At 40.2% G+C, this 22,254-nt stretch overlaps 2 protein-coding genes across 2 annotated transcripts; both read left to right on the top strand.

Moving 5' to 3' along the window:
• Positions 1-8,701: 8,701 nt before the first annotated feature.
• Positions 8,702-9,646, top strand: LOC132525153 (olfactory receptor 9Q1-like). Its single transcript, XM_060157678.1, is given in 1 exon segment — positions 8,702-9,646. A coding segment is annotated over 1 exon segment (945 nt).
• Positions 9,647-13,291: 3,645 nt separating this feature from the next.
• On the top strand, positions 13,292-16,242 carry LOC132526163 (olfactory receptor 9Q2-like). Its single transcript, XM_060160055.1, is given in 4 exon segments — positions 13,292-13,449; positions 15,051-15,185; positions 15,404-15,496; positions 15,498-16,242. Coding segments are annotated over 4 exon segments (1,131 nt in total).
• Positions 16,243-22,254: the final 6,012 nt, after the last annotated feature.

Raw genomic sequence — 22,254 nt, 5'->3', positions numbered from 1 at the left:
AGGAAATCTGAGAATTGGGATGCCCAAGGGCAGGTGGGTTCATCAAACTTTCCTTTAAGGCCTTATGACCTTGAAGCCTATATCATTCAGTTCTTCTCATAAAATTGAGTCAGGGTTGTTTTTAATTGAATAAAACACATAGAGGTTTGGCCATAAAAGAGAAATTGTAATCCAATTTCAGCAATAACAAACCAGCTGAGAAAACTTCAGAGTTAGTGTTTAGTTTTGGGTTTTGGGAAACTTGGGACACCATGAAGTCTATCTGAATCTAGATATAGCCCTTGTTCTGATATCAGATGCCCTAAATGTTGAACTTGGGTTCGGGCAAACTGCAATTTTTCTTTGGCGACCTTCTATCCCCTTAAAACTAAGTGCATACTGACTTCCTGTGAGGATGCCTGGTAAGGAGAGCAGGGAAGCAAATCATCCACATATTGTAACGAAGTAGAACCTCTAGGGAACTTTACATCATCCAAATCAGCCTTCAGGATTTGCAGAAATAAGAAGGACTCTCAGTATAACCCCGAGGCATTACTGTCCAGGTGAATTGGTTTTCTCCTCAAGTGAAGGCAGAAAGGTATTTTCTAGCTTCATGAACTGGAGTACTGAAGAATACACTGCATAAAACAATTACAGTAAAGAATTTACTTCCAGTGGGAATGGATGTTTGTAACATATGAGGGTAGGAAAAACAAGGTGTTGAGGGATAGCAGTGTTTTTTTTTTAACTTCTCAGCTCTTTTTAAAAAAAAATTTTATTGGAGTATAGTTGCTTTACAATATTGTGTTAGTTTCTACTGTACAGCAAAGCGAATCAGGTATACATATACAAACATTCCCTCTTTTTTGGATTTCCTTCCCATTTAGGTCACCACAGAACACTGAGTAGAGTTCCCTGAGCTATACAGTAGGTTCTCATTAGTTATCTATTTTATACACAGTATCAATAGTGTATATATGTCAATCCCCATCTCCCAATTCATCCCACCCACCCCCTTCCCCCTTGGCATCCATACGTTTGTTCTCTATGTCTGTGTCTCTATTTCTGTTTTGTAAATAAGATCGTCTATACCAATTTTTTCAGATTCCACATATTTACATTAATATATGATATTTTTTTTCTCTTTCTGACTTACTTCACTCTGTATAACTGTCTCTAGGTCCATCCAAGTCTCTGCAAATGACCCAGTTCCATTCCTTTTTATGACTGAGTAATATTCCATTGACAATGTTGTTTATTGCTTTAAGGTCCTGGACAAACCTGGAGGTTTGTCAGCCCTTAGGCTTTCTCACCAGTAAAATGCAAGTGTTAACAGGGACTAGTACAAGGGATAAAGAGGCTTCCAGCCTTGGGATCTTCTATTATGGGATTTATGCCTTGAAGCGCTCCTTTACTTGTAGGGTGTGGTTAATTCTGGGAAGACTGAGGGGTCTGTTTGAATTTTGATGGGAGGCGTGCTATGAATTTTGCCAACATCAGTTGGAGATTTTGCTCTTAAGGAAAGCGGTAGCTGATTTAATAGGGACAAATGATCAGTGTTTACAGAATCAGCTCTAGTGTTGTCAGAAACACAACAAATAAAAGATGTCAAAGTATCATTTAATTTACCTGGTTGGTTACTTTGATGACTACTGTCAAATTCTAGAATTATTTTCCCCCTTTGGGAGAACGGAATTCTGGCATGATACTTCTTTAAGAAGTCTCGGCCTAATAAATGGACAGAGGTGGAGGAACTAAGGGGAAGATGGTGGGTATCACTCAAAGGGCCTAAACAAAAGTGGATAGGTTCAGAGACAGGAACGTTTTGAGGTTCATTGAAGATCTCCACTATTCGAGGCAGGGGCTGCTTTACAACAGCTGGCTTGAGCACTGAGAGTGTGCCTTTGGTGTCAATTAGGATCGGAAGAGATTCATCTCCAATCTGGAGAAATGTTTCTCCAAGACACTTAAGAGGGAGGATTGGGAAGAGGCCCTGTAGTCCCTGGAGCCTCATCGTGGAGATCTGGGAGAACATCAGAAAGGCTGGTGAGAGGGCTGAAGGTGCCTAAGACTTATATTTGTACCATTCTTTTTCCAGTGTCCTGACTCTATGCAATAGCAGAAGCTAAGAGAGTTTTGGTTTCATTTAGGAGTCTTCATTCACTGGAGTTGAAGATTAAGAATTTTATTGGTCTTCTATTGAGATGACTCATCTAGAGTATGAGAGAGCTGGTTTGCCAGATTAACTAAATCTGGAGTGGATATAGTTTCCCATTCCGTCCTGGTCCTTTTGACTAGAAGGGGAAGGTCCCGGTTCAGCCCATTAATAGACATAGACTTAAACGCTACTCAGGTGGAATCAACATCTGAAGGAAGACCAGAACTTTCTTTAAATATAATCTGAAGTTAATTGTAATAACCATGAAAAGGTTCATCAGATTTCTTGTGAACGCAAGCCTGAATTTTGTTCCAATCCACAGGCTTCGGAAAAGCCCAGGAATTGCTTGACAAAGTCCCCTAGCGATTGACTAAGCCTGTTTATATAATAAGTTAGTGGGCATCTTTGAGCACTAAATCATTATTTTGTATGTTAAAAGTAAAAAAAAAAAAAAAAAAAAAAAGTTAAATGCTAGCTGTAGTTTGACCTAATTTTTTTCTATTGAAGAGAGACATTTCCTTTTGTTGAAGAAAACATCTTAAAGGGCATCTGGATTATGGAATTTAAGAACCTCTAATGTACGGTCTAAATGGAAGGTATTTGGGTATTAAAGATTCAGATTATCATGCATAACAATATACAAAGAATTTTGAGCCTTCTCCCAGTAGATTGGACTAGATAGGGATTTGGAAGATTGGGGAATTGGGAGAAGAGAAATACAAATAAAAGATGATCTCAGCAGAGAAAGACACGGGTCCTATAGTAGCAGGCAGGCTTAAGGTGGAGGCCAGGAACAGCCAGAGACAAATTCCTTGTGATGGAAATGGCTGGGGAATTTGTAGCACAATGACATCAATTATTCAATTCTAATTTTCTCCCTAATCTGTGAAGTATTATGAACCTCTTAAGTTCTCTACAATATTTTTATTAAAAGTCAGCTACCCAAACAAACGCACTGTGTTAATTTTGCTTTAGAGAGTGAAGGATAAAGACAAAAGGCCATGCTTCATGCTTGGCATGATGTGGTACTGGAAAGGGTGAGAAGTAATGGGAAGTGGGCACGAGTGTAAATAACGCTTTAGCGGAAACAGGAAAACAGAGCCACGCACACACAGGAGTGAGCCCTTGACTGTCCTTGGAAATTCTGGGGTGGGTTCTAGACTTTCTCCTGCACAAAGGATGCACAGAAGGTGAGGGGTGTGGCAGAGACTTCAGCCCAAATATTTGTTTGCACAAATATCTGTGCACTTCCCTACATCCTCTAGGTTATGTAGGCAGTAATGTTGAACCCCTGTGACTGGGTTCAGGTCACTGTGATGTAGGTGGGAGGGAGGCAGACCAGGCCTGGTCCTTAGTGGCATCCTGCTTGATCTTTCCCTGTCCTCCCCTGCACTAGCAGTCTTGAAGTTCAGCTGTACAAAATGGCTTAGCTGCAAGACAGAGGAGGACTACCTATCCCACACTGGCGTTTCCATGGGTAAATTTAAATTTATTGTGTTAAGTCACTGTGGTTTTAAGGTCATTTGTTAATACAGCAGAGCCCAGAGGACTCACCTCGTCCTCGTCCAGTGAGCTCTGGGCGTGGATGTGGATGTACGTGTGGTCATAAAAATATGTCCTCTTGGACTGTAGGGCCTGTGGCATAGGCAGAGTCCATTAGCAACCAGGACTGACACAATTTCTAGTCCACTCACCAGGTAACTACGTGACCTTGGGCCTTTGTTTGCCGTGTTTCCTCATCAGTACAGAGGAGGAATTTGTTATCTCTCTCAATCGCACAGGGGTCTTGTGAAGATGAAGAGAGTACTTGGAAATAGTTAAAGTTACTCTGCAAGTATTAGATCTTATTAGGTTGACTTTCCTACATTTTCTTTTCCTAACTGGAGGGTAGAGAGGAAAGAAATGGAATGTCCATTAAAAGGCACTTGTTAAGCCTGTGCCCTGGAAGCTGTGGGTCTCACCCTCCTTTTCAAGCGTAGGGTACCAGCGCTGTGCTGTACTGTAACGGAGACTGAGGCAAAAGGAGAATCAGTAATACTGGTGCTCTTTATTTAAAATTTTGATATATATATATTTTTATTCTGTACCTGTATTTTCATTCAATTTGTTTTATTTTATTATTATTATTTTAACATCTTTATTGGGGTATAATTGCTTTACAATGGTGTGTTAGTTTCTGCTGTATAACAAAGTGAATCAGCTATACATATACATATATCCCCATATCCCCTCCCTCTTGCGTCTCCCTCCCACCCTCCCTATCCCACCCCTCTAGGTGGACACAAAGCACTGAGCTGATCTCCCTGAGGCTGCTTCCTACCAGCTATCTATTTTACGTTTGGTAGTGTATATACGTCCATGCCACTCTCTCAATTCATCCCAGCTTACCCTTCCCCCTCCTTGTGTCCTCAAGTCCATTCTCTACGTCTGCGTCTTTATTCTTGTCCTGCCCCTAGGTAAGTCAGAAAGAGAAAAACAAATACCGTATGCTAACACATATATATGGAATCTAAAAAAAAAAAAATTGTTATGAAAATTTTGATATTTTATTCATCATAGAGATTTTTGCGTTGATTTTCATTTTTGATAATATTATATGATTATTTACCTTGTTTACTAAAGGTTTTGGTGCCACCTTAACTTTTGACTCACCTCACCCTAGTCCTGGACTTGCCTAATACCATCCTGTACTGTGGCCAAAGCCCGCTCATTGCCCCAGGAGTAGTCCCTGGGCTTTCCTGTCCCTGTAAATTCACTCACGCTGCTCCCCCTTCCTGAAGAGCTTTGCCCATCATTCTCCCACCCCCACTTCCATCCAAACTGCCTGCCAAAGTCCATGTCCGCTGGGAAGCCTTCCCTGATCTACCCCATCTATAAGTAATCTTGCCTTACTCTGACTCCCCATGGCACCTGGACTACACCTCACTTATGAGCTTAGTACCTGTTATCTGTAGGATGAATTATTATGTGATCTGCTAGTTTGCATAGTCCTTGTAGACTGGCATTGTGTTTTCTCTTTTACAGGGATTTGTTTCGTTTTGTGTCTCCTGCTCTTCATTTAGAATGCTTAGCACCGTGATGAATCAGTGACCGATATGGTCTCATTTTCTCTTGGTTTGCATAATTGTCCAAGAAAACAATTATTCTATAATTATTCTGTTCTTCCCCATCTTCCTTATTTCCTTTTCTGAATTGAGCCATCTTGACATTCAATGGCTTAACAAAATGCTTCTGAATTTGGGGCTAAAGCAATACTGCTGTGTTAAAGATGCAGAGAGATGGCAAAGGTCATGCCAACAAAAAGGATATGCCAGCTTCTCCTCTGAGCAACATCTCAGGCTTTTGTTTTCCCTGTGATTTCATTTGCTTTTAAAGCGGGGGGAGAAGGGTGGGGAGGGGAGAGGAGACAGTGAAACACCTGACTTCCAGAGAGGGCAAACTTAGAAGACATGATGTGTCTTGTTGAGGTCTCTGTGTAGAGTCTCCACTGTGTCCTTCTGAGCAATGTGATAAAGCCTTGCGTTCACAAAGCACCCTTATTCCTTCCAGGATGTGGCCACACGGAGGAAGGCACAGTTTCTGACATTGTTCTGACAGAGAATTTAAAGCCAGAGACATCTCACTCATCGAGGGACTGTGTAGAACTGGGATTTAGGCTTTTTAGACCCCACTTAGTGGGTGTGTTGAAAGGCTTTGGGAGCTGGGACTGAGACCAGGAGTCTTGTTAAGAATCCGAGTAACAGTTGCCTTTCCTTAGAGACCACATCAGCCATTGATTGGGGACTTCAGACTTTCAGAGACTATTGGTATCTTCGCCAAAAGGGATTTGCATTGGAGTCCAGAGCCCATACGACGAGGCTTTTCTCCAATCTCTGCTCTCCTAGCCTGGAACTGAACAAAAACCAGAGTGAGGAATGCATGTTAACCAGGTTTAGCAAGTCATGGAAACAGAAAGATTAAGGGAAGAGAGAGAAGAAAGTGTTTGACTGACCAGAACTGGCAAGGGACTTGAGGGTGATATAAGCAGGGACTGGCATTCAGGCAGCTGTGACATTCCTGTCCCCAAGTTGATTCACTAATGTGTGTGTGTATGTAGATTGTAGGGGGAGGGAGAAGGACACCAATGCCTGGAGAGATTAAGTAACTTGCTCAGTGTCGTAACTGAGCAGATTTGGGAGGACAATATCCACCCAGACCTCCTGCTACCCAGCCCAGTTTTCTCTCCCCAGACCCTTAGGATACTTCTCCAAGCAGTGGAAAAGAAACGATTTTTTAGAGACAAGGGAAAAATAGTGGACAAAGGGCGAAGAGGACTGGCCAGGTAAAGGTAACGTGGAATTCAGGTGAGAAAACTGTCCTGGTCCTCTTGGTTCATGCTCAGTTCAGGTCACCAGATCCAATGACTTTTATTTACCATTTTCTCCAACATGTCAGTGCAACACTGGCCTAGCTGTCAAAGTCTAATGCTTTAAAGATGATCAAATATCTTCTCTACCCCCCTGCACTGCAACTCTGCCAAAGGACTTTCTATCCATTAGCACAAGAGTCCCCATCCGCCTTCGGATATGAATAGACTGCAGTGCTGGTATTCATGCGTCTACTTAAAGGCAGACATTTTCTGGGTCCTCTTAGACTATTGGAATAGACATGTGATGTATGTAAAATCCTGTTTTAAGGTAAATAGTGCTTCTGTGTACAGTTTTGTTCTTCATGGCAGTTCCACCATTTACTAGCTGTGCAATCTTGGACACAAGATTGAGCTACTTAAAGTCTGTCTCAGTTGCCTAATCTGTGAAATGGGGGAAAAAAGTTCCTACCTCAAAAAGTGAATGTGGGAATTAAATGACTTAATATATAAATCATTAGAATAGTGTCTGTATATATGTTCTCTGTTATTAAAGAAAATATCTGTTCTTTTAAAATGGATTTGTGGTAAACTAAGAGGATCTAATTAAGACAACAGCTTTCTGTCAAGTAAGCGCACTGTTACGTTGAGAATTGGAGGGTAAGTCCAAGGATGGCTTATGGTCTCTGTGAATATTCATCAATTTTATTGGGTTTTTAAGACTTCAGACAGCTTCTGTTTTTAAATATTTTCATAAAAATAAGCATAATCCAGGGCTTCCCTGGTGGCGCAGTGGTTGAGAGTCCACCTGCTGATGCAGGGGACACGGGTTCGTGCCCCGGTCCGGGAAGATCCCACATGCTGCGGAGCGGCTGGGCCAGTGAGCCATCGCCGCTGAGCCTGCGCATCCGGAGCCCGTGCTCTGCAACGGGAGAGGCCACAACAGTGAGCGGCCTGCGTACCGCAAAAAAACAAAACAAACATAATCCCTTGAAGATTTGCACAATGCCTTTCTCTTTGCAATATGCTTTATATCTCATTTGATAACTTTATTCCCCCAAAACATATTGAGGCTTTACAGTGTGCTGAGCTCCAGAGGCACATACCCTGACCAGGGAAGACAGACTCAAGGGAGACTTCTTGTGGGACGTAGGATCTGAGCTGAGGTCTGAAGGTGGTATAGGAGTTGGGCAGGACCCTGAGGATGGGAAAGACAAGGTGTTTCAGCAGAAGGGGTGGCCTGCGGAAAGCACAGAGATGTGAATGAATGTGGGGCATTAGAAAAGCTGTAAACAATTCAGGTGGCTGGAGAGAAGCGTGGCTGAAGGTGCAAGCAGTGAGGTATAAGAAAGGGACACGAGGAAGTAAGTGGGGGAGACCCCCCTGGAGGCCTTTCCCCAACACACTGAGGAGTCTAAAGAATATCCTATCCTTGATGGGGCGCCATGACTGGATTTTTAACAGGGGGATGAGAAAGTCTTAGAAATATCTCTCTGGTCACAGTGAGGAGAACAAACGTATGGACACCAAGGGGCAAAGCAGGGGCGGGGCGGGGGCGGGGTTGGTGGTGGGATGAATTGGGAGATTGGGATTGACGTATATATCCTAATACGTATAAAATAGGTAACTAATAAGAACCTGCTGTATAAAAAAATAAATAAAAATTTAAAAACTCACAATAAAAAGCACATATAAACAACAACAACAAAAATAAAATGTTAAAAAAAAAGTTGGCAAGAAGCAAGTCTGAGGGCGGTGGGAGCTGTTAGCTATATGGCTCTTGTTTTGATCCAGGCAAGAGATGAAGAGGGTTTGAAATAAGGGAGGAGGTATGGTCATAGAGAAAAAGGGACAGAGTCCTGAGATGGATATTTCCATGGTAGACAGGACCCCATGTATCAGCCCCTATTGGAGCGATAGGGAAAGTTTGGTTCTGTGGTTATCTGACTGCAGGGGCTCACACAGCTAGTTAGCCATAAAAAGTGGGAGAAACAGCACTCCTATTCTGAAAATGTTTCCCCACATCAGTTTTCTTGACATGTCACAGAAGTCCCTTAGAAGCAGGAGTTAAGACCAGGCATCTCTGAAGCCCCACGTAGCCCCTGGCATGTTTTGTCCATAGCACTTGTTCAATACATGTAACCTAGAAATACAGTTAATTCCTACTTATAGTTCCCTAACTTGCTCTCATCCTAGCCTTCTCAGGTGCCTCTGGCTTCATGGCAGAGAAGAACCTCACGTTGGCGACCAAATTCCTCCTCATGGCATTCATTGACTGTCCTGAATGGGCACTACCTCTCTTCCTCCTGTTTCTATTTATCTATCTCATCACCCCTTTGGGCATGATTATCCTGATCCGCGTGGATCTCCGACTCCACAGCCCCACGTACTTCCTTCTGAGTCACTTCTCGTTCATGGACATCTGCTACTCGTTTGTCACTGTGCCTCTGATGATGGCTGTGTTGCTGGAGCACAGGGCCACTTTATCCTACACACTCTGTGCTGTCCAGTTCTTTCTCTTCACCTTCTTTGGCTCCATTGACTGCTACCTCCTGGCCCTCATGGCCTATGACCGCTATGTGGCCGTGTGCTGACCCCTGCTTTATGTCACTATCATGAGGAGGAAGGCCCGTTTGGGTTGTGTGTGTGTGTGTGTGTGTTGGGGGGGGGCTTACGTTGCTGGTGTCTTCAGCGCCTTGGTGTGGAAGGTCTCAGCTTTCACGCTCTCCTTTTGTGGAACCAATGAGATTGACTTCATTTTATGTGACCTCCCTCCTCTCTTAAAGATAACCTGTGGGGACAGCTACACTCAGGAAGTGGTAATTATTGTGTTTGCCATTTTTGTCATCCCCGCCTGCATGGTGGTGATTTTGGTGTCCTACCTGCTCATCATCTTGGCCGTTATGAGGATTCCCTCTGCAGGAGGCCGGGCCAAGACTTTCTGGACGTGTGCCTCTCACCTCACTGCAGTGTCACTCTTCTTTGGGACCCTCATCTTCATGTATCTGAGACATAACTCTGGCCAGTCCTCGGAGGAGGACTGGGTGGTGTCTGTGTTTTACATAACAGTGATCCCCATGTTGAACCTTCTCATCTACAGCCTGAGGAGCAAGGAAGTGAAGGAGGCTCTGAGGAAAATTCTCAACAGAGCCAGGTTGTCTTAGCCATCCAACCTTGTTCAACCTTGGAAATTCCTGAGAATCATCTCCTCTGCAGTGCCAGCATTCTGGGAACTCATTATTTATAGCACGCTCAATGTTCAGATGAATACATCATGGCATAAGGCATTAAAAAAGGACCAGAACTTTTAGTTCCAGGGACAGAAAGCAAGGAGAGAAAGAGGCAGCCTGAGAAGACATTGGAGTGAGATTTCTAGCTCTCAGGACAAGTGACAAAAGAATCTGAAGTTAATCCTGTGTAATTCAGATGTGGCATGCCTTACTACAAGACAACATTATTTTTTTGCAAATTTTCTATGAAAGAGTTCCATCATAGAGAAATGTTGAAAATAATGCATAATGAACTCCCGATACCCAATACTTAGATGTTTTTGTTTTATCACATATTTATAATCAATCTATTCATTTATACATCCATCAGTTCATCCACAAATCCACCTTATTTTTTGACGCATTTCAAAGTAAGTTGCAGATATCAGTATTAGTACTCTTCTACACTACATAATGTAGAATGATGTCATCAATTAGGATTCAGTATTTAGATTATGTTTATTTTTTCAAATGTTTAAAAATTGAACTATAGTTGATTTGCAATATTGTGTTAGTGTCAGGTGTACAGCATAGTGATTCAGTATTTTTGTAGATTATACTCCAGTATAGTTTATTACAAGATTAATGGCTGTAATTCTCTGTACTATACAGTATATCCTTGGTGCTTACTGTTTTATACATAGTAGTTTTTTGTTTTCTTTTTTTTTAAAAATCTTTATTGGAGTATAATTGCTTTACAATGGTGTGTTAGTTTCTGCTTTATAACAGAGTGAATCAGCTATACATATACATATATCCCCATATCTCCTCCCTCTTGTGTCTCCCTCCCACCCTCCCTATCCCACCCCTCTAGGTGGTCACAAAGCACCAAACTGATCTCCCTGAACTATATTCATAGTAATTTGAATATGTTAATCCCATACTCCTAATTTGTCCCTCCCCCTTTGGTAAACATAGGTTTGTTTTCTATGTCTGTGAGTCTGCTTCTGTTTTGCATATACATTCATTTATATTATTTTTTTAGATTCCACATATAAGTGATATCACACTGTATTTGTCTTTCTCTGTCTGACTTATTTCACTAAGAGTAATAGGTCCATCCATATTGCTGCAAATGGCAGTATTTCTTTTTTATGACTAAGTAATATTCCATTATATATAATTATGTGCCTATATATATATATATATATATATGAGAATATCTTCTTAATCCAACTATCTTTTTATGAGCACTTGGTTTACTTCCATGTCTTGGCTATTATAAACAGTGCTGCTATGAACACTGGGGTGCATGCTTCTTTCTGAGAGTTTCTGTTTTTTCTGGATACATATACCCAGGAGTGGAATTGCTGGATCATATGTTGGCTGTATTTTTAGTTTTTTGAGGAACCTCCATATTGTTTTCCATAATGGCTGCACCAACTGTGTACAAGGGTTCCCTTTTCTCCACATCCTCTCCAACATTTGTTATTTGTAGACTTTTTAATGACAGCCATTCTGACAGATGTGAGGTGATAGCTCATTGTTGAAGTAAACTCAAAATGATTTAAAGACCTAAGTGTAAGAACGGAAACCATAAAACTCCAAGAAGAGAACATAGACAGAACACTCTTTGACATAAAGCACAGAAGTATCTTCTTGGATCATCTCCTAAGGCAAAAGAAATAAAAGCAAATATAAACAAATGGGACTTAATTACACTGAAAAACTTTTGCACAGCAAAGGAAACCATTGACAAAAATGAAAAGACAACCTATAGAATGGAAGAAAATAGTTGCAAATGATATTATGGATAAGGGGTTAATATCCAAAATATACAAAGCTCATATAACTCCATGTCAAAAAAAAACCCAATCAAAAAATGGGCAAAAAATCTGAATAGGCATTTTTTCAAAGAAGATATACAGATGGCTAACAGGCACAAGAAAAGATGCACAATATCACTAATTATTAGAGAAATGCAGGTTATGTTTATTTTTAATGATTAAATTAAGGTAGTAGTTTGATAGTCCAGTTATAAAGCTGACCCTGCTCAAAGTATTCTTCAAACTCCTGTAGTAGTTTCCAGGGACGCCTCACGTGAATCTCTACGTGCTCACAATAATATGTCTGTCAGTTGCTGTCACCACCGGAAATATGTCCTGTTCTTTCTTCTTCCCCACATGTTCCATCTGTCACATCCTTTGCCTCAGAATCCACTTAGTGATTTCTACCATTTCCTCTGCCCATAATGGTATTTGCAGAATCTGTATCATAGACGTCAACTCTTTATGTTCTTAAAGCTTTTGACCTTGGGGAGGCAGAGCATTGCTGTGTTCCATGCAGGAGTGGGCAGGAGGGAATCCTAGTCTGCACTGGGTCCCTGGACTCTGCAACAGCTCAGCCTGCATCCAAAGCTTCCCAGGAGTCCACTGGGTCTTGCTCTTCACTTCTCTGACTGTAGGTACCTCAATCAAATCCAAGGTACTGGGAGGGAACAGGCCCCACCTACTCGTCATTTTCAGTTTTCCCTCTGATCGCTATTCTTAGAACTCAAACTCCTTTTCTACCTGTCCCTTGGATTACCAGAAAAACAAGATCCCAGGAGTATGAATGATATAAACCATCATGGGAGGGCATAAAGGTGGTGACAGTATCTCACAAACAGAGGATGATTCCAAACTCAGCCAGCCAAAAATGATGTGTCACACCTGGAATTCCAGTAACAGAATTTTAAATCAGAAGAAGCAGATAAGCGAAACATGGAAATTCAGGGTGAAGGCAGCCAAAGAATATTAAGTTTAAGATCACTTATAATAAAGTAAAACATTTAGACCTTCGAAGACATGATATTTATTCTAGAAGACAGGATGCTTTAACATGTATATTATAATTTTCATAAGAAATGTTTGATCCCTTTAATGATGGTTGGTCTGTTTATTAAAATCCCAGCTGAAAATGTATAGATCCTCTAAAAGGGGGATGGTTAATAAATAGTTCCTGTGTCAATTGTGTTATGGGAAAAATGTGGTGGGAAAAATTAAGCTAGTAGTTAGAAAGCTTGGGATTAGTTTAAAAGTTTCCTACTGATTGAAAAAGACAATATAGGGTCTATTTGAATAAGAGTAGTATACTGCAGAGTTATTTGTTCTCTTGGAATCTGCCAGAAGGTGGAGAGAACACAACGAATTGACAGGGACTACTGAGAGAACCGGCTGTCAGGTCTAAGGAGACAGTTTAATGCCTCTTTCTGATTAAATGCTAAGCAGACAGTTAAAGACTTTTATTTAAGACGGAAGGGCTAATTGAAAAGCCTCTAGGTACTGTGGCCACGAAGCCCCAACATTGCATATGAGACTCGATATACTTTTTACCCTATAGGAAGAACTTAGGAAATCTTCCAAGGAATATATTCCTTTTGGTACAAAATAGGAATGAGGCAAGACTAGGAACCAGCCTCATCAGACCCTGGTGGCAGGATGTAGGATGGGGCTTTGAGAGTTTGAAATTAAAGAGAAATCTTCAAAGATATTAGACACCTTGTTAGGAAGATAAATTGTCTTTCCCTGGAGACTTAACTCAGGAACCAATTATGGCATGATGCTGGGACAGAGAATACAAAAAGCACCACCAGGAAGGTCTAGTGCAGGATCAGAAACTCAGGGAGAGAGACTGGTCCACAAGCCCTGCTCTCTTGGGCTGAGTCTGCAAAAAGTCCTGGGCAATTCTAACATCAGGGATGTATTGTTCTGTCAAGGGTGAGAGGAACTCCATGAAGTGAGAATAAGACATAGTGGTTCTGGAAGCAACCCCCTATCAACCAAGTTGCTATGATTATGGACTCACACTGCATTGTTGTTTATTTAAAGGGAACAAAGACAACGTAATTGAAGTTCAGAGAAGAAAAGTGACTTGCCCAGGGTCACACATCTACTGTGAGTGAGCTACGGCCTAAGTCTCCTCTGGATCGGCAGGTCACTGGCAGAGGAAACACTAAACAAGGGAAGAAGACACTAGTGAAGTGGAATTCAGGTGAGGATGGTTCGTGTCCCGCTAATGCTTCTGAATCTAATTTCTCTTCTTTGTTATTATTTCTAATGGGTCAGTTTAGTATTGGCCTGGCTGCTGGTGTATCAGGTAATCAAATATGACCAAAGCCCTCCTTTACAGCTCTTTTCTAGAACTCTGTTAAGAACCTTCAACTCCATTAACCCAGATTCCTCCAACAGTGCTTAGACAACACCAGACTGCGGAAATACTTCTGCTTTCAAATTTGGGTGCTGTTTATTATCAAACTGCTGCTTTTATTAAGGACTATGAGAACAGCCAAACAATGCTTACGGAGCTCTGTGAGGGGCTAAAAGGAGCTTATGTTCGCTCTCTTGATTCCAAGGTTAATGCGAGTACTTACAAAAACCAAAAAACAAACAGAAAACCCTTCATAAGCCAGCCAACTCTAACTAGGATAACAGCTTTTTGTTAAAAATGCATGTTGTTAGACTGAAAATAGAAATATTCCTGTAAGCAGAGCCCATTACTGATTGCTAATGGATTTTTTTTTTGGTTTGTGCTTTTTTTGTTCATAGAATATAAATTACCCTTCCTTAAAATGTTCATTTAAAACTTTAAATAGCCACCATATATACATAGAGTGCTTTTAGCTTTCCAATGCACTTTTGCATGTGTTTTAATCTATGTATTAACCTTATCTTATAAGCAGGACAGATATTATGATCCCCTTTTGGCAGAAGAGGAAATTGAGGTTCAGAGAGGTTAAGTGCCTTGTGGAAGATCAAACAGCTAATTGGGGACAGAGTTGCAAATACAAGAGCTGACATAAGTTAGAGAATCACTTGCTCTCCATTCTTAGTATAATGGAAGCATTCATCACTTTTTATCTTATATTGTGTTGAGCTCTATATTCGTCCATTTCCACATTAGGCTGCGAAGTTTGTTGAAGTCGAATGCCTACCTATCAGACACTCAGTTTAAAGTCTTTTATTTTAAAATGACTCAATCTTTTGTTTTCTATTTTGTTTTAAAATTTTTATTGTAGTATAATTGCTTTACAATGTTGTGTTGGTTTCTAAATAAGTAAATAAGAGAAAACAAAAGAACAGAAAACCTAAGAGCCTTAAGTTCCTGAGGAGGATGAATACCACAAAATAAGAACAAGGGGAGAGTAGGCAAAAACAAGATATTGAGGGAGACTAGATACACTTTTGCCTAAGGGTACCCTGACTAAATTGTGGGAGAAATTGTGTTCGGTTTCCATGGTAAAACAAGTTAAGTATCCTTATTAAATTGTCATAATGAAATTATTGGTTAAAAATATAAAATGAATTGAACTTGTCTTCAGGGATCCGGTTATCGGGCACTTTCGTCTCAGCTTTCACAGGTCAACCGCTGAATGGAAGGCTGGGAGGAATTACACCGTAGTGACAGAGTTCTTCCTTACTGTGTTCGCTGAACATCCCGAGGGATGTTTTGTTATTATTCCTGACTTATAGGTAGATGAGGCATCTGAGACTTTGAGTTAATTGTGCCAAGGTCATCAAGCAAATGCTACAGTGGGGCTCCCACCCCAGCCAAGCCTGAGCTTTTCAGTACCATGCACACAGTCTCCAGCTATGATCTACTGCCCACCCTATATAATCACTCAATCTGGAACTTATTCTTATTGCACTGTTCTTTTTTTGCACTGTTCTCCTCTCTTTCTGTCTTTTTGGGTTTCTATATACTCACTCTGCTGGGGAACTCGGGAACGATCTTCCTGACCCGCAAAGATCGCCATCTCCACACCCCCATACTTCTTCCTCAGCCACCTTTCCTTCGTGGACATCAGCTAGTCCTCCGCCATCATCCCCCGGATGCTGACAGTGCTGCTGGAACGCGGCAGAGTCATCTCCAAAGCGCGCTGTGCCACCCAGCTCTTCCTCTTCACCTTCTTTTCTTCCATTGACTGCTACCTCTTGGCGGTCATGGCCTGTGACCGCTACGTGGCCGTGTGCCAACCGCTGCTTTATGTCACCACCATGACCGAGAAGGCCCGCTTGGGTTTGGTAGCTGGGGCTTATGTTGCTGGTTTTTCCAGCGCCTTTATTTGAACGGTCACTGCCTTCACTCTCTTCTTTTGTGGAAACAATGAGATCAACTTTATTTTCTGTGACCAACCCCCTCTGTTAAAACTCGCTTGTGGGGAAAGCTACACCCAGGAGGTGGGGATTATTGTGTTTGCAGTTTTTGTCATGCCTGCTTATATATTGGTCATCTTGGTTTCCTACCTGTTTGTCATCATGGCCATCATGCAGGTCTGCTCTGCCTGGGGCCAGGCCAAGACCTTCTCTACCTGCGCCTCCCACCTCACTGCTGTTGCTCTCTTCTTTGGGACCCTCATCTTTATGTACCTGTGAGATAATTCAGGCCAGGCATCGGAGGCAGACCAAGTGGTGTCCGTGCTCTACACAGTGGTGACCCCAATATTGAACCCTGTCATCTACAGCCTGAGGAATAAGGAGGTCAAGGAGTCTGTTGTGAAAGCCCTGAGCTGATCAAAGGCTTCTGGAAGGCCCTAGATGGACCCTCATCAAATATGTCATTCCTTAGTTTCTCCATCCTTTCTGTCTTTCCTCAAATATCACCTACTTGGGAAGACTTTCCCAGAAAACTTTATTAATATTGCACCTAAACTTCCCACCTCCACTTTCTGATTTACTATATCATGTAATACTTGTCATGATCTGATATACTATGTTTTACATATTTGATATTATCTAGTCCTCACAGCTAGAAAGTAAACTACATGAAAAGAAGCACTTTTATCTGTGAGATTCATTTCTGTACACCCAGTGCTTAGCAAAGCACCTAACACGCAGAAGGCTCTCAAGAAATATTTGTTGAATGAATGAATGACTCTTAGGTTCCAATGTCGACCTTTAAGTTCCAGCTACTTCAGTCCTCAGTTTTCTTATCTGCCAAGTGAGTTCACGTAATTTATAGGACTATATTTTTGAGGATTCAGTGCATGAATGGACAGGGACCATGTCGGTCTTATTCACTAGCATCTGTGGAATGTAAGGCATTGCCTGGCACAGTTGATGAGTGAAACAAATCAAAAAGCTATCTACCAATGCACCTACTGTTTTGATCCAAAGGGATTTTCTGAATCCCATCGTTTATGTTTTCATTTTTTCTCTTCTTATTGTTTCTGTGGGTTCTGAATAATAATACCTTAATTAGTGCTGCTGCTGCTGATGATAGATAGCAACTAAGATTTACTAGGCAGTTATCACCTTCCAGGAATTGTACTGTTTGCTCCAGGAATTACCTGATTTAATTCTCACCACAACACTGTGAGGCGTTTTGTTATTATTCCTGACTTATAGGTAGATGAGGCATCTGAGACTTCGAGTTAATTGTGCCAAGGTCATCAAGCAAATGCTACAGTGGGGCTCCCACCCCAGCCAAGCCTGAGTTTTTCATTACCATGCACACAGTCTCCAGCTCTGATCTACTGCCCACCCTATATAATCACTCAATCTGGAATTTATTCTTATTGCACTGTTCTTTTTCCTTTTACCTAGTAAAGAAAGGATAAAAGTCCAATCTGTAGAGGTAGAAGGAAGTCAACAACATTTATTTTATAGCCCCGATGTGCTAGCACTGTGTAATGTGGCAGCATGTGTCAATGTGTGTGTGCGTGCATGTAGTTGTGTATGAGAAAATGAAGTGCATAGATTAAACAGATAGCAGCTCTGAACTCTAGGAACTTTCATTTTAAGGACATACAACAAAAATTTTAGAAAAGAGTTGTATAGACATGTTTAGGAAAAGATATTGGGAAAAATTGCACTGGCGGCCAAGATTCACACATCAGCCTTTGTTCGTGTTTTGGCACAAATCCCTTAAAAACTGCAGAGTGGGGTGAAGCAACTCCACAGAGTGCATCTTGGAGGCCATTTTTCAGATATTAACTGCCATGCAATGTTCCCTGACACATCAGCTTCTGCAGTAGGTGCTAAGAGACACTTGTATTGTAGAAAGAGCTCAGAATTTGGCACTAAAGTGTCCAGTCTGTCACTTCTTAGCTTATTATCGCTTCAGATTAGTTAGGGCCTATCAGCCTGCTTCCTCAACTACTGAGCATTTACTCTGGGCCAGATTTTCTGTGTATTTCATTTGTTCTCACAACAACTTGGGGCACGTGGAGGATGGGCAGGTGCTGGGTGAAGTTCTATAGACATAAACATTAATTCATAAATAGTGTTATTAAGGTGATTGTCCCAGGTTCCACAGCCCATGTGCACCAATGGGTAGAGGGACCCACAGCTGATCAGTGGACAACTTCATGTCAGAACTGTCTGGAGCAGTCTCTCTTGGGCCAAGATTAGAATTGGATCCAGATTCCTCCAGAAGTAAAGAGCTCACCAATAGTTTTTAAGTGTAACTCAAACTAGTGTACACTTAAATGCACACTTAAACTAATGCTAGACACTATGCTAAAAGCTTCGCATGAATCATTTATTTTAGTCCTCCAGACAAGTTTAATAGAAAGTAATTATTATTGACCTCATTTAGCAAAAGGAAGAAGTAAGACCCAAAAAGCTTAAGTAACTTGCCCAAGTTATCTATCAGGAAAGTGGCAGAGCAGGGAGGATCTGATCTCAAGTCTCCTAAGTATGTACTCTTAAATGATATCCACTCTTCTGTATTTTTCCCTCTCTTTCTCCCAGGCCCCTCAGCTGCAATTTGCTTCAGAGGTGTCTGAATTTCAGTTGCATTCTTGGTCTCCATGTTTGGTAGGTCTGGGCTGGCACGGATGCGTCGTATGGCCTGACATAGATGTGAAGTTCATGGAACTCACCTTTGCCCTCTTGTAGGGCAATGAGGAGGATCTGGAGGAATTTGCAGCTCCCTCAGAAAGAGCAGGATTGGCTCAGATCAACTATTGCTCTCTGAAGCCCTTCTGAGCACCTCTGGAGTCAAAGCTTCCTCTGATAAGTTGTTCTTCGGTATGGGGTCTCCAAGCAGTCACCAAACTTGTCTTCATGTTTTCTTTTTCAATCTTCAGGGATTGCCTAAGAATTCAAGATTCCTTTCCAAACACTGATCATTGTTATTTCCTACCATTTAATAGCACTTTAAAATATAATTTATTTTTGATCATTGTTATTTCCTACCATTTAATAGCACTTTAAAATATAATTTATTATTTTGTTCTACTTATCATCTACTTATCTATCTATCATCTATCATCACCATCATCATCATCTATCAATTATCTATCTATCTATCTATCTATCTATCTATCACCTATCTATCTATTGTCTGCATCTAACTATTCATCTGTCTGTCTCATATTACTCAAGGGATGTGCCTGAAATGCCTCCTGATATGCTAAAACTTTTAAAAAACAGCTTCATTGAGGTGTAATTGACATGCAATAAACTGCACAGAGTTAAAATGTACAATTTGATAAGTTTTGATATGTGAATACACCCAGGAAACCATCACCACAATGAAGATAATGAACATATGATCACTCCCCAAAGTTTCTTTTACCCCATCGTACTTTCTCCTGTGTGCCCCTTCCCACCACCCACACCTTCATAAACCCAGGCAACCACTTATCTGCTTTTTTCACTATACATTGGTTAGAATGTCTTAGAATTTTATGTAAATTTCATATAAATGGAATTATGTGTGACTTCTTTCACTTAGCATGATTATTTTGAACTTCACTAATGTTGTTGTGGATGGCAATAGCTTACTCCTTATTATTGCTGAGTACTCTTCCGTTGTATGGATATACTATAGTTTGATTATTCATTCACCTATTGATATACATTTTGGTTGTTTCTAGTTTTTGGCTCTTTTAAATAAAGTTGCTATGAACATTCATGGAAAGTCTTTGTATGGATACATACTTTCAATTCTCTTAGGTAACTAAGTGGAGAATGGTTGGATCATAAGGTGTGTATGATTAAATTTTCATGAAATATCCAAACTGTTTTCCAAAGTGGTTGTATCACTTAACACTTCTACATCCTCCACATCCTTGCCAACACTTGGTATGGCCATTCTTAATAATGCTAACCTTCTAATGAGGATGTAGTGATACCTCATTGTGGTATTAGTTTGCATTTCTCTGATGAGAAATGATGTTGATGTTTAATTTTTTTAATGTGGTCAATAGCCATTAGTAAATCTTCTTTGGTGAAATATCTTTTCAGATCTTTTGCCCATATTTAAGTGCACTTTTCATTTTCTTATGATTAACATTTGAGAGCTCTTTATATTTCTGGATACAAGTCCTTTATCAGATATGTGATTTGCAAATATTTCCCCCCATTTTCTACATGTTAGTTTTGTTATTCTTAACAGTGTCCTTCAGAGAGTAAACACTTTTAATTTTGATGAAATCCCATTTATCAATTTTGCCATTTATGATTGTGCTTTTGGTATCAAATTTAAGAAATCTTTGTCTGTCTCCATGGTCACAAAGATTTTCTCCTGTCTTCTAGAAGTTTATAGTTTTTTTTTATTTATGTGTAGGATCCATTTTGAGTTGAGTTTTGTATATGAAAATGGTATGGGTCAGAGTAAACACTTTTGCATATGGACATCCAGGTGTTCCAGCACCATTTGTTGAAAAGACTATCTTTTCTCCACCGAGTTGTCTCTCACCTCTGTTGAAAATCTATTTTCCGTTTACGGGTGGGCCTGTCTCTTCTGTTCCAATGATGTATTTGTCTATTTTTACTCCAATACCACACTATCTCGAATACTAATAAGTCAGAAATCAGGTAGGGCTAGTCCTTCAGCTTCATCCATTTTCATAATCATTTTAACTACTTTAGGCCCTCTGAATTTCCATATGATTTTTAAAACAATTTGTCGATTTATACAAAAATGTCTATTGTAATTTTGATTGGGATTGCATGGAATCTGATTGGTCAATTTGGGAACAACTTACATAATACCAATATTGATTCTTCTGATCCATGAGGTTGATGTATCTCTCCTTTTATTTTGGTCTTCTTTAATTTCTGTGTCTTGTACTTTTCAGGGTATAGATTTTTCAAATCTTTTGTCAGATTTATTCTTAAATATTCCATTATTTTTGATGCAATAGTAATGGTATTGATTTTTAAATTTCAGTTTCCAACTGCTCCTTGCTTGTGTATAGAAATACAATTACTTTTTTATATTAAGCTGGCAACCTTGCTACTCTTACTTATTAGTTCTAGTAGCTTTTTTGTAGATTCCATTGAATTTTCTACTTAGAAAATCATATAAATAAAAATAGCTTTATTTTTTCCTTTCTAATTTGAGTGACTTTATTTCATTTTCTTGCCTCACTGCACCGGCTAGAAACTTTAATACAATGTTTCTTTGTTTTTTATTCCAAATTTGCTACCATCAGTTCTCCTTGGGCACTGCTTTCTGAGCCTGTGGCATATTATTTTATTTTATATATCTTTGTTATTTTTATTTATTTAATTTTTCCAGTTTTATTGAGATGTAATTGACATATGACATAAGTTTAAAGTGTGCAAAATAGTGATTTGATATATGTGTATATTGTGAAATGATTACTACAATTAGTTAACATCACCTCACATAGGTGAGAACTGTGAGAACTTTTTCCTTGTGATGAGAACTTTTAAGATTTACTCTTTTAGCAACTTTCAAGTATACAAGACAGCGTTGTTAACAATGGTCATCATGTACATTACATCCCTAGAACTTATTTATCTTACAACTGGAGGTCTGTGCCTTTTGACGACCTCCACCCAGTTCACCCACCCTTCATCCCCCACTCCCAGTTCCCCCACCCTCCATCCCTTGTCTCTGGCAACCACAAATTTCTATTTCTATGAGTTTGAGTTTTTCAGATTCTACATATAAGTGACATCATACAGTATTTGTCTTTCTCTGGCTGACTTATTTCACTTCCAATAAAAAGTTGAAGAGAAGTGATGAGAATGAAAATCCCTGTCCTGTTCTTGTCCTTAGGGGAAACTTTTCAGTTTCTCACCTTTCATTATGTAGATTTTTCACAGATGACTTTTACCAGGTTAAGGGAGTTCTCTTTGATTCCTAGTTTGTTGAGAGTTTTGATTTTTTTTCCCCTAAAATCAGGGATGAACAATGGATTTTGTCCAAAATCAATTTCTGCATCCACTAGGATGAGCACACAGTCTTATTTTTTGTTTATTAATATGGAGAACTACATTGACTGCTTTTGAAATGTTAAACAATTCTTGTGTTTCTAAGATAAACTGTACTTGATCACAGTGTAGTATTCTTTTTTTAATATTATTATTTTTATTTTTTTAACATTATTATTGGAGTATAATTGCTTTACAATGGTGTGTTAGTTTCTGCTTTATAACAAAGTGAATCAGTTATACATATATATATATATCCCCATATCTCTTCCCTCTTGCATCTCCCTCCCTCCCACCCTCCCTATCCCACCCTTCTAGCTGGTCACAAAGCACCAAGCTGATCTCCCTGTGCTATGCGGTTGCTTCCCACTAGCTATCTATTTTACATTT

This window comes from Lagenorhynchus albirostris, chromosome 9 (assembly GCF_949774975.1).
Source record: "Lagenorhynchus albirostris chromosome 9, mLagAlb1.1, whole genome shotgun sequence".
Classification (NCBI taxonomy): domain Eukaryota; kingdom Metazoa; phylum Chordata; class Mammalia; order Artiodactyla; family Delphinidae; genus Lagenorhynchus; species Lagenorhynchus albirostris.
The sequence above is the reverse complement of the archived record's forward strand: the minus strand, read 5'-3'. Positions and strand labels throughout refer to the sequence as shown.